Raw genomic sequence first — 12,764 nt, 5'->3', positions numbered from 1 at the left:
CAGAAGGTTCTCGATGATGCCTCTTCTCCCCTAAAGAGGCTGAGAGAGTAGGGTGGCCCACCGAAGGACCAAGCACCAACGGGGCTGTCTGTGCCTCTTGGCAGGTTCGTTAAGGACCGTCGCCCATCCATCTCGCCCAACTTCAACTTCCTGGGCCAGCTCCTGGAGTACGAGAGGAGCCTGAAGCTCCTCAAGGCCCTGAAGTCAAAGGGTGACCGGGGCGAGGGGGATACGCAGCAGGACCCAGCAGAGGTGGCTGAGGGCAGCCGGCATCCCCTAACACCTACCTCAGAGAAGGCCGAGGATGTGCCGAGGAGCACCGGCTCGGTGTCCCCCACCAGTGACCCCGAGCGGCAGGGCGGGACCCCGAAGGTCCTGTCTCCCACCACCCTGCAGCAGGGCCTCAATGGCTTGCACCTCTCCTCCGAGCGCATCCAGGACACCAACCGCCTGAAACGCTCCTTCTCCCTGGACATCAAGTCTGCCTACTCCCCCGGCCTGCGGCAGGACCCCCCTGGGCCCCCTGGACCCGGGGAAGCCCCCAAACTCTGCAAGCTGGACAGCCCCTCGGGCTCGGGCAGCCTCAGCCCCTTCTCCCCGGGGGCGGACAGCCCCGACCGGCCCGCGGGGCCCGAGCTCCTGCTGGAGGCCAAGGTGAGGCAGCGGCGGAAGCACCGGCACCCGGCGGGCTCGCCGGCCCACGGGCTCAGCCTCAACGTTGGCGGGACCTGCGGCACACGTAAGAGCCCCGGCGCCGAGGACGGGCTGCCCCCGCGGCTCAGCCAGCCGCCCACGGCGCCCGGCGCCACCACCGCCACCGCTGCCTGGAGCGGGGTGCACCTGGAGTCCCCCAGCACTCCGTCGGGCGAGGCTGGCTGGTACTTCGGCAAGGACTCCGGCAGCAGCAGCGGCGGCGGCGGCAGCGGCGGGGGCCTGTTTCCCAGCGCCGGCCCGTACCCGCCGCCGTTCGGCTGCGGCGCGGTGGCGGCTGGATGCGAGATCAGACTGAGGGACAAGGCGCGGGCCGAGCCGCGGGACGGGCGGCACAGCTGGCATGAGGAGGCCGGCGCCGAGAAGCAGTTCAAGCGGAGGAGCTGCCAGATGGAATTCGAGGAGACCATGTCCGAGGGCAGGGCTCGGGAAGAGCTGGGCAAAATCAGCAAACAGTCCAGCTTTTCGGGCAGCATGGAGATCATCGAGGTGTCCTGACACTCACCCGGGGTGCCTGGAGACCTGGGACGGGGCTGGGGCGGGGGGATATTTAAGCTGGGGGGAGCGGGAAGGGGGGCGGTGGGGTCGGGGGTTGTATTTATACTTGCGCGTGCATTTTCGGGAGCGCAAGCGCTGAAACCGAAGCGAAGGTGGATGAGTCTTTCCAGAGTCGGGAAACACAGTGGCGGATGCTTAGTGTCCCTCCTGCACTCGCCCTGGTCCTTCCCGCCCATCCCCAGGGCACCCCAGCCCTCGGAGACCCGAACTCAAAATTTGCGCCTAAAACTCAAGTGGGAAGAGGCAGGGGTTGCAATTTTGGCTGTGGTGATGGGGCACAGCACCTGGAGGGGGGACCACAGATGCCCCTTCCCTGCACCCTGGTGCACTAAGCATGCTCCCCTGTGTTTCTCTGGCTAAATATCCTAAAAATGCTGCACTGGAGCAGCCCTATACATATATAAATATATATTATATATAATATAAAGAAAAAAAAAACCCGAAAACACACACACAAAAGAAAAGGTTAATGGTTTTACTGCAATTTTTATTGAGACGTAAATAATATTTCAATTTTTTTGTTTTGTTTTTAATTTATTGAAGCTGTTCATTCTGGCAATGATTTGCAGACAATGTGGGGCGGTACTTTCAGCTCTATTTTTACTGTGTATGGTATTTAAATCTGAAATACGAGTTTCTAAGCAATATCTGAGGCCTGTGGCTCCTTCTATAGTTACTGTCCACAAAACAGATTTCCCCCTTCTCTCTGGGCATACCAACAAGGGGACAGGAGACTCTTCTGGGCACTTTTTCTAGAAATGAACAAGTAAACGAGCAAACTATAAAACCTTCTTATGACACAAACTGAGCCAGAAAACTCTTCTGGAAGCTGCTGCCTCTTCTTCCCACCTTGGTCTCTGTTTGTTTCTCCTCATCTCCATCCCAGCCATTACCACCATCCCAGCCATCATCCCATCTTAGGCATTGGCCCCATCCTGGCTGTCACCCAATTCCAGCCATATCCCCTCCACTCCCCTCCTTTCGGCTGCCCATCCTTGCTGGAGAGGGAAAGGTGGGAGTCGCCTGAAGTGGATGGAAGGCTGCAGGATGTCACCTCCAGCTGCATGGGGAAGGTGTCGGAAGCTGCCACAGCAGAGGGAGGGATGGGAGGCTGGTGGTAGTTGGGATTTCTTGTTGGGAGGTGTCTTGCCTGCCTGTCCCAGCCCCTCAGCTCCCCCTCACCTCAGCTACCTTGCTTGGGAAGTACGGGCACCACTTTCCCTTTGGGAGCGGCTTCCCACATCCTTTGTTTTACATCTGAGAAACTCGGGGAGCGTGTTTGCAGGTGCTGGGACTCCCCTGGTCCTCTTGCCCTCCAGGCCAGCTCCCCTCCATCCAGCGAATGATAAGCTGTCCAGACATGAAGCTCTGCAAGCACATGGAGGGGCACAACTGACTTACTTTCAGAGATGGTTGGCTGCTTCCTCCCATCTGGTGGGAAGCCAAGCTCTTGCCCCCAAACCCCAATGTCAGGATTGCTGAGAAGCTGCTTTCTGAAGCTGGAGGCACTGAGCTGCCTCCACTGCAAAGCACATCTCTCCCTGCAGCTGTCTTTGCTTTCTCCCTTGTCTCGCACTAGTTTGCAAAGCTAATACCTCAGGGGTCTGTGTTCGTGCATGTCTTTGTCCTGTGTCATCCTTGGAGTGTCGTTTTTTTTCTTTTCTGGGTCCACATGGTTTCTTTCCCTTTCCCTTGTTCCTCCTCTTGCCATTCGTTTCTATCTTTAAATCAAACTACCCGTGACAAAACCAAGTGATCTCAGGTTTAAAACTGAACATAAAGCAGAGGCGTGAGGAGCTGCAATCACACAAGGAGGGGCTGCTCGCTTCAGCTCATTGCTTCCTCAACCACCTCTGTGTTCGCAGTTGAGGCAAGTCTCCCTGGAGACTCCTTGCTCTCTTCGGGCTTTAGTTTTTCTGGTTTTCCATGGAGCTATTTGGTGAGATGCTGGGGACCCCCACATGCTCCTGACTGGTTCCCCGAGGTGTGGCAGGGAGGGATGGGCGTGGTTGGAGAGCCAGGGACCCCCTGCTCCTCTCCCCACATCACTTTTGATGAGAGTGAGGGATCTCATAGTCAGTCCTCAAAAGCCTACCACCCCCCATCACTTCCTCCAGCAACCACCTCAAACCTGCTCAGTGTTGCCAACCTGAACATGCTCTCTTCTCATCATGAAGCAGTGATGATGCTATTTTCTAAGCTCCCTTTCTAGACTCCAAAAGGCATTTAGGTCCATCCTGTAAGCCAGGCAGCCATTTCAGGAGCTCCACTTGCAGCAGGTTATCCTAAGTAGGCATCAATGTCAAGTCCAAGGAGGGAGAAGAAAAAGGCTTCATCCTCCCTCTGGTACCTCCTCACTGGGCGGAATGTTAGTGTCACCTGCCTCCTGTCCAAGGAGTGCTTCTGGTCCTCCTTCCCCTTCTGCTGCCTCCAGGGTTGGTTCCAGCATGGACTTACTGAGCTCAGGTCAGGCAAGTTGCTGGCAGGAGCTGGTTAGGTGTAGCTTTGAGCAATGGAGAGAGGCTTAAATTACTTCCCAAGGGATGTAATAGAAAGGACAACAGGTGGGCACAACCAGGTGGGGAGATGAGACAAGCACTAGCAAGCTCCCATCTAATTCCTCCTGTTAAGTGACACAGTGTGTTGCAAGGAGAAAAAAGCAGATGGAGCAAGTCAGGAAGGAGAGGGTGCATGTTGTAAATGAGACTCTGAATGTCTGCAAAGAGGCAGATACGTGGTTTGCTGTTTGTCATCTCCACTCTGCCATCGCCTGGATGCTCCTGAGACATGTTTGAGGTTTTACACACTATGGACTCCTCTCTCCTCTGAAACCACAGCAAAGATAAGTATATTTTAAGGTTAGTAGATTATAGACATTCATGACCCACCTCTGTAGCCTTATTTTGATGTCTTTTACATTCATCCCTCTTGTTTACATTGGGCATGTGCATCAGAAACCCTCATATATACAGTATTTTAAGTCGATATCCAGAAAATAAGTCTTGATGGAGCAGCCCTGCCCAAGTGTCTCCTGCCCATCCTGACCCAAAGCCAGCAGGGTCACCAAGTGGCTTGCAATTGACTTAATTTTTTTTTTTAAATCAAACTGTCTAATAAACCACTTTGTCCATGAGTCAGAGAGCTGTGAGTTGTCATGAGGACAGATGTGCCAGGTGGTAGTCCTCCACATCATCTGTCAGCCAAGTCTTTTTATGGGCTCTCAGCTTTGGGATGACCCATCCCAAAGCCTCACTGGAGCCAAAAATCACCTTTCCATGCTGATCTGATGAGAGCACATTCATTTGTAGGGATCTACAGAGGCGGGAGTATTAGCAGAGGAGAGGAAAGGTCTCTTCTAGCAAAGGAAGGAACCAACAAAGCTGCTGAATGTCCAATGGCAGTGGCAATGCCTGAGCTTTTCACCACATGAAGGACTGAGCAAACCACAGCTCTCCTTCAGACTAGGAAGGACATTTTGCTCCTTTCCCTCCAGTCTCTGCCTGTCCTCCAGGCTGAACCTCCCAGCCACCTCCTTCCTGGCTGAGCAAAGCTGGCAGGAGGGCAGCGATCAGGTTGGCAACACTGAGCCAGAGGCTTGGGTCAGAGCAGGCTCGTCCCTGGCCTCAGCAGCAGCGTCCCCAGCCCCTGCTGCTTTCCCAGCCCTTCTCTTTGTCTGCTTGTTTCTTTGGATGTCCATCCCTGTTACATCTGCCCCTTAGGAGACAATGCCCTTCAGAAACCCCTCCTGCTGTCCCCTCTCCCCTTCCATTCTTAATACTAATGATAATAAGCTATCAGTGTTGTCATTGCAATCTATGAATGATAGATTTGAGTATTTATGATTATTATTATGATTATTATGGTTATGATTCTGTACTTTTTTGCTTCTTACTCTTTGTATGTTGCTCTTTGTTTCTCTGTTGTGAATAAAAGCAAGGCCCCATCTCACCTTCTCTCTGCTCCCCGCAGCCCGGCTGTGGCTGACTTGGCACAGCTCCTGGCTGCCCCAAGCCTCAGGAGGCAAACCCTTGTCAGAGGAGCTGGAGGGAGGTGCTTCCTAAGGATATAAAGGCACCCAAACCCGGGGCAGATCCATTCTCTTAACTCTTCCCTTCCCTTCCTGCAACTCCTCTCCCCCGTACAGGTTCTTGCTCATTTTTGCAAGAGGCAGGAACCCACTGGCACCAACAACAGAGGGTTAAATGGCAAAAGCTTAAAGCTTTAAGAAGCATTGGCTAGGCATCCAGTTTGTGGAATCAGCTCCCTCCAGGTCGTGGTCCTCTCACCTTCTTCAGCTGGCTGCACCTGCAGGCTCCATCTTCACCCACAGGGGCTTCTTGCTCTGGCATCACAGCTCCTTTGAAAAGCTGCCCTGCTCAGTTGAGCCCAGGGCACTGGCTGCTGCTTTGGCCACATGCCCTGGGCTTCCTGGGCTTGAGTGTCCTCCTCGTGCTGGTAGTTCCCCTGCCCAGGGACAGCACAGCCTGGGGAGGGCACATGGCCAGTGCCAGCGCAAGCCCGGTGGCAGAGCCACAGGAAGACATGTGAGTAGCCTCTGGTACCTGGAGGGATTTCGAAAGGGGCTGGGAATAGCTCCCAACATGGGATTTGATATGGTCTTTATCAAACACTGATAAATCGTGATGTCATGAGCAGACAGAGGCAGGTGCTGGTTTTTTGCACCCATTGCCTGTGCTCCTTGTACAACCTGGAGGTTTTCAGGTGACTGTAAGGTGTAGGAGGAGACATTAGGGGAAGGGAAGAGGAACCCCATCTGCACCATGGTACGAAACACTCCCTGTACTGCGTCAGCCCCATGAAGAGTCATTTTAATTTGCGGGGTTTAACACTGCCCTTCTCCAAGTGGCCCAGGCACAGTTTCTTGTCTCTGTCATGACTTTGCTTTGTCATGGGTTGGGGTCCTTCTCATCATGCTGTGCTGAACACATTTCCAAGGTTGCTCTGAGACCACACTGGAGAGGAGAGAGCTCAGGTCTCACCCCTCTCTTGGGGGACCCTGGTAGATCTCTGTTGGGGTCCTGGTCCAGCATCACCCTTCCTACCTCACCTGCCTTTGGAGCAGCCGTGGACAGGGAGGGAGCAGGCAGGTTCCAGCCATGCCGGGACTGAGCCTCTTCTCCCTTCCTCATCCCTGCAGGATCAGACCCTTCCTCAGCAAGCACAACACAGAGAGGGGGTCTGTACCCACCCTGGTGTACCTGGGGACTCCCAAGCATGGAAGAGAGGGTCTGGCCACCAGCCCCACCACACTCCCTTCCTCGCTGTCCAGCTTTGGCCAGCGCCGGTGTCGGACCCGGGGAGACATCCTGCCCCTGCCTTGTCTTTATTTATTTATTACCAGAGGCTGTAAACAGCAGTGCTTTTCTACCCTCTACTTTCTTTTCCTTTCTTTTGTATCTTGGAACAATGTGTTGTAATAAATACCCGAATAGGTGTTTTAACAGCTGGTGTCAGCCTTGGTTTTTGAGGGTCAGACCTTCTCAGGATGGGGCTCTTTGGGAGTTTGGGGAGGGCAATGGACCTTTGGCTGCAGTGATGGGGCCTAGAGCTGGTAGAGAGCTGGATATGGAACCAGACCTGGACACAGACAGACCTGGATGTACAGCCACACCCGTGTCTATAGGGCCCAGCAGCTGAAAGCTGCAGCTGCACTAATTCAAAGCAGAAATAAGGCTCATGGCTGAGAGAGTAGTGGCATAAAAATTAATTGGGGCATTCATGGGCTCTCAGACTGCAAACCACCACTCTAGGGGCTCTGAAGCTGTAGTCAGGTGCCTAAACATCCCAGTTGTAATGGAAAGGACTGTCCCAGCCCTGCTCCAGGTGGAGATACACACGTGTAGGGAATGGTACAGATCGCCAAGCTAAAGGGCACAAAGACATGGAGTTTTTGCATTGAAATATACTATCATTTTTATTATTATTACTATTATTATCATTATTGTTATTATTTTGCTTCCCAGCTATGCTCTGCTCCCACCTTGCTCCTGACATAATAGCAGCATGTAGCCACAGGCTTGCTGGGCACTACAGCTAAACCCTATAAACATTCCCCGCTCACCCATGGCCAACTGAGCCATGCTGTGCTCAGGGGGCAGCTGGTGGGTGCCAAGCAGCAGCCCCATTTTGGTTGGACTTGCTCAAGTGGAAGCTGGTGGAGGCATTTCCCTGCTCCCCCCCCTGCAGCAGGTTTTCTTTGGAGGGAGGAGAAGGCGTGAGCAGGCTCCCTGCAGTTCTGGCTCCAGAAAGCCTCAGCACTTATTGATGTATACACAGAAGGGACATCCATCCTCACAGCTGCTTTCCTCAAGCTGGGCTAAATCCCCTGGTCTTTTATAAATCCATTCCCCTTATCCAGCTGCAATTGCTGGGTGTTTTGTAAAGCTTCTCAAAACTACTGCCATCACCTGCTGCTGGGGTAGAAGCTCAGTGTGAAGTTTTGGCCTCCTGTGCATCTGACACCACTAGCAGCTCCAGAGAGGCTCTTTGCATGTCCTCCTCTCTCAACCACTTGTTGCTGTGCGTGACATGGGAAGGGACAATTATTTAATAGAGAAACATGAACACGGCTCCCATCTCCCTCCCAGTTTACCTGCCTCTGGCTTAGTTTTTCCAAACTCACTGCCCAAGGGAAGATGCTGCAGCAGAGTCCCCAGGGGTGACGTCTTGTGTCACTACTTCCACGGCACAATTAAATCCCCTCGTGTTTCAGGGAGAAATTCCCTCTGGGCCAGGGGACTGGCAGCAGCACCCAGGTGAGAGGCAACCCAGGTGAAGCTGCTCTTAGCTGGGGCTGGGGCTACACATATGTGGAGGGTCTCTTCCCTGGCAGAGGCACCCATGGGTGTGCAGCCAGCAGAGCTTCCTCCCCCTGCCCTGGTGCTGCCTCTCCTCTTGTTCCTCATGGTTTGCACGGCAGAAACCATTACTGCAACGAGAAACCCAGGAACGTCCTTTTTCCAGTTCTCTGGCTTTTATTGACTCAGAATGGCTGCCAAGCCTATAAATAAATGTTCCTTGAGCTAAATATAGCAGCCACTGAAATTGGCTGCTGGCTATTTATTTAGCTTGTGGCCTCTTTGAAAGCTTGCCAGTCCATACTGCCTTTACCTTCACGCCTTCATGCGGCCACCCACCATGAGGGCATGGCTGAGTCAGCGCGGGGAGAAGGGGTCACAAAAAGTCAGCCCCAGCTCTGCAGGGCTGGAGAGCCAGGGTGACAGGGTCTGGCAGCTGGAGGAGCTTCAGCACCCTGTACCCCTGCCCAGATTGCTGGGGGTCCCCAGGAGGGACATTTGCTGGAGCAGTCAGGCAGGGGCTGAACCAGTCACAAGCCAGTTTTCTCTCCTGTGAGGTCTTTTTCCAGCACCAGAGCCCTGGAAAAGAGAATCTATCTATCTATCATCTCCCCCAGGCTTTCCAGCATTAGGTGGTGTGCATTGCTTTTCCACACTTTGTGGGAGCATAAATACTCCTGGTGCTCAGAGCTGCTGTGTGTTAGGATACTTAGGACAGCCAGGGGCATGAACTGACCCCCAGTCTTACACCCCTACTTGAGCCAGGACTCTCAATCCCATCAGCTGTACTGTGGGTCTGACCTGGTCTCTGGCCTCAGCTGCTGGGTGGTCTTCAGGCAGTGCTGCAACCATGTCCCCTCCCAGATCTTCCCCTGTCCCCTCCCACACTTCACTGTGTGTCTGGGAGCAGCCTGGGAGATGCTATTTGCCATTTCCTGGTGAGATGAGCTCTTACCAGGGCACCATGCTCAGAGATGCTCCATGGGATGCATGTTTCCCCAGAGCCCTGTTGGTTGTGCATTGATGCAAGAAGGGATGGGCTTCATGTCTCCAAGACTGATGGAAAGCAAGGCCAGTACTGCTTTGTGCTGCAGACACTCTTCTACACCCTGAGCCTAACAGGAATAGGATGCTGCTTACCTTGGACTATGAGGAATTCATTGCAGCTCCATGTCAGCAAAGGGAAAAACCCCATCACTCCCTGGAAAGCCACATTCACTCTTGGAGCAATCCAAGAACATTAATAATGTTTAGCACTTACAGACGGTTTTGCTAAACATGAGCTAATCCTTACAACACCCATGGGAAGGAGAAAAGTAATTATTGTTATTGGGCTTAATTTTTCCTTTTCCATGTACCCCTGCAGATGGGGATCAACTCTACTTAGTCCAGAGAGCTCTGGAAATCAGAGGAGAATCCCATTCATCCCAGCTTGTACAAATAGGAAACCTGGAGCCAAGATGGCAGGTTATTTGCCAAAGGCCACCCAGGAAGGCAGAGCTGGAGCTTCTGTGGAGTGTGGGGGGGGGGGAAATCCTTGCCCCGAGTCCTTCTCCTACACACCAGACTATAATTCCACAACTGACAGGGTAATTCTGCTCCCCTTGCAGGTCCTCACCTGCAGCATGCCAGAGCGATGCTTTGTATTGCTGCTTACCTTCCTCTGGACAATGTCACTTCACAAGGTGCTTAGAGAGATACCCTGCTCTCCACGGCAGTAGGTCTGACAGGCTCATGAGCATATTGGCTTGGAGTACTACTGCAGCGAGTCACAAAATTCCCACCCGCGACTCCCCCTTCTGGAATTACAGCCCCAGCCCTGCTGCCGTGTGTGGTAGATCCCACTGGCCCTCAGCCACTGGGTGAGCAGCCTCCACAGCTGTGGCCAGAGCACCCCAGGGGGGAAAGGAGCTGATGAGATGGTCCTTGGGCTTGTCCCAGCCATGTGGCATTGGAGCAAGACTGGCTTAGAAGGCTGAAATGCTGCTAGGGTCCCTCCTGGGGCACAGAGGGTCTGGATTAGGATGCCCCAGGTGAAAGTAGGGACCAAAATGAGGGTGAACTGCTTGCCTGGGTCTTTTCAGGATGAAAGGACAGTTTTAGGGGGTTCCATAAAGCCATCGATGCTCCCTGGCAAACTCCTCAGCTGAAACCCAGGCACTCAGTGTCTGAGTGGAAATACTGTCTGTCGGCAGTACCCAGATGATGTCATTTAGTTTTCCAGGCTTCTGGGCTGAGCCAGCAGCTCGAGCCAGTATGACTGGAGATCCTTTTTTTAGAAGGAGCCCAAGTGCAACTGAGTCCAGGTCTTTGCAGCACCCCTCTTCCACTTCCCTTCCCTGCTGATGCAATCCCATCTGCAGCAGGGACATCAGGATGCCTCAAAAGAGGTGGTTTCTTGGAACCTCAAAATGGGACCCTGCTGGGCAGGTGGGAAAGGGAGATGCTGTTAGAGGGCAGGTGAGGGTGATGCTTAGTCTGTGCTACCAGGTGTTCCCCAGGCAGAGGAATCTCCAGTTCCCTCTAGGCAATGCACACAGCAGAGGAGCACTTGTCCCTCCAGGTGTCTTTTTACCTCCTTTCAACTCCCTGAGAAATTTGTCCTGAGTTCCCTGGCACAGCAGTAGTCACCCTCCTCATCCTCACACTCGCCATCTCCAGTCTGGGTTACTGCAACCGAGCCTCAGGCTGGCTCTTGGGCGCTTTCTAGTCAGAAATAAAATGTTTTCCCCCTCTGACACCCCTTAACCTGCCTCCTCTCCCTCAGCAGCATCTCCTGACAATCGAGCAGCTAAGAATAGCCCTGCCTCTGGCTCCAGGCTGGTGCTGTTTGCTCAGTGACTCAGAGCTGGCCAGGCAGGCACTTACTCAAAGGGCCCCATTACTCATCTGTCTGCATTGCCCCAAGGATGGGGTTTGTATCTCTCGTTTGCCTCTCCTCTAAAGATCCTTTATTTATTTATATTTAATAAAGCCGCCATGCACAAGGAGAGGTAGTTTTCCTGCTGTAGATTTACCTCTAAATATATGTGCCCTGACCCAAAATGCTGCAACCCCCATAGATCACACTGGCAGCAATACCCTCAGTGTTGCTCCTTCTCACTGCCTTGCCAGGATGGAGCTGTGTCGGCAGAAACAGAGCAAATGATAATGCCTCCCAAAATTGCATTTCATAGCACCAGGGTAACAATGAAAACAAAAATTCTCTCCTGCAGAAACCATCTGTGTTGAATACCAGCGTGGATCTGGCTGTGCCCAAATCCAGCTGGCCTGTCAGATGCCCACGGCATGACCCAGCTGCTCCCGTCTTGCCCACAGCCCACACTAATTGCAATCCTCCTTCCTCTCCACGGAGTGTGGGACTGCCCAGAGGGCAAAGCACCTCGGCAAGTTAAAAAAGGCCTCCATGTTAAAAAGTGGCTTCATTTCCAAACAACAAAAAGACAGCATCTTCCTCATCTGGTTTTCTCCCCTGAGGCATTCTCTGAGTCACAGCCAGTCATGCTGGGAACAGAGCTGCATCCTGACCAGTGCACATCTGTGTCTGCAAGGCACAGCCATGACAGCACTGTCAGGGGAGGACACAGCTCCTCCACCTGCCTGACACGGCAGGGATGCTTCCTTGGGATAAGGAAAGTGTGGCATTGGCAGAAGACTTGGAGGAGGTGTGTTGGATGGCATTTTGTTCTCTTTCTGCTGCTTCAGCCCCACAGTCTCCCTCTTCTGCTATTCTTCAGGGTTTTTTCCCAGTTTTCCAATCCTGCTGCTTCATGGCATCACTCTTCAACCCTGCTGTCATCAGGGAGCCCAACATTCTGCTCCAAGATGCTTCATGAAGCCTCAACAGCACCGAGAGGGCTTCCTGAGAGCAGGCACAACCTCCATGCCAGGCACACCTGAGTATCCCAAGCCAGGTCTGGTTTATGTCCTGCAGAGATGTGTGTTGGGTGTAAATAGATCCACATTGCATGGAAGTGGGCAGCTGGTCTGGATTTGGGCTGTGGCCGTGCACTTCTCCTCACCACCGTGCCCTGGGCCTCCACATAACACATGCTGAGGGTCTGATCCTGCACCGCTAACCCCAAGGGAACCTTTCCATCCAGCCAGGATGAGTGGGCTCCCAGTGCATCTCCCCAAAGCCCAGCACAGGAGAGCTGGGGGCTCGTGCCTCAGAGGAGATGGTGTCCCCAGCTCAGTCAAGGCTGACAGCAGCCAGAGGTGCAGGACAGAGGGAAGCAGGAGCATGAACATCCACCCGTGGGCTGGAAATGGGGCCCTGCATGCCCTGGCAAACACATATTTGTGTGCTCCCTCCATCCCGGCAACCTCCCTGCAATAACAACCCCTAGGGCATCTGGGGCCATGGTGGTGTAGGAGAGCAGGACCAACCTGCCCAGCTCGGTCCTGTCTCACAGACCCCACTGGCACCCCACAGCATCCATCACACTGCCAAGGGCTGCCGAATGGCTGGTGACAACCCCGGGAGCTGAGGCCATAGCAAAGCCAGGCCGTCCCAGAAGAGCTAACAAGGGCAGGCTCAAACCCAGCTTTGTGGGACACCTTTCCGTGGCACCCGAGCCGTGCTGGAGGGGAGTCCCTGAGCGGTACCATGGCAGGCGCCGAGCACTGGCCCTGCAGCGAGGCGAGCGAGCAGCCTCTACTGGCAGCTCCCGGCGC

General features: G+C 53.8%; 1 protein-coding gene across 6 annotated transcripts in view; it reads left to right on the top strand.

The window, feature by feature from the left end:
- DUSP8 (dual specificity phosphatase 8) overlaps nucleotides 1-6,733 on the top strand; it is a 46,403-nt gene extending 39,670 nt beyond the window's left edge. For all 6 annotated transcript variants that reach the window (XM_039552188.1, XM_039552189.1, XM_039552190.1 and 3 more), the window contains one exon: nucleotides 105-6,733. In XM_039552188.1, coding sequence (XP_039408122.1) covers nucleotides 105-1,209 — 1,105 coding nt within the window. In that variant the 3' untranslated portion in view covers nucleotides 1,210-6,733. The remainder of the gene's footprint in view (nucleotides 1-104) is intronic.
- Nucleotides 6,734-12,764: the final 6,031 nt, after the last annotated feature.

The sequence above is a fragment of the Corvus cornix genome, chromosome 5 (genome assembly GCF_000738735.6).
Source record: "Corvus cornix cornix isolate S_Up_H32 chromosome 5, ASM73873v5, whole genome shotgun sequence".
Lineage (NCBI taxonomy): Eukaryota > Metazoa > Chordata > Aves > Passeriformes > Corvidae > Corvus > Corvus cornix.
Note: the sequence above shows the minus strand (reverse complement) of the source record. Positions and strands in the feature narration are given on the sequence as shown.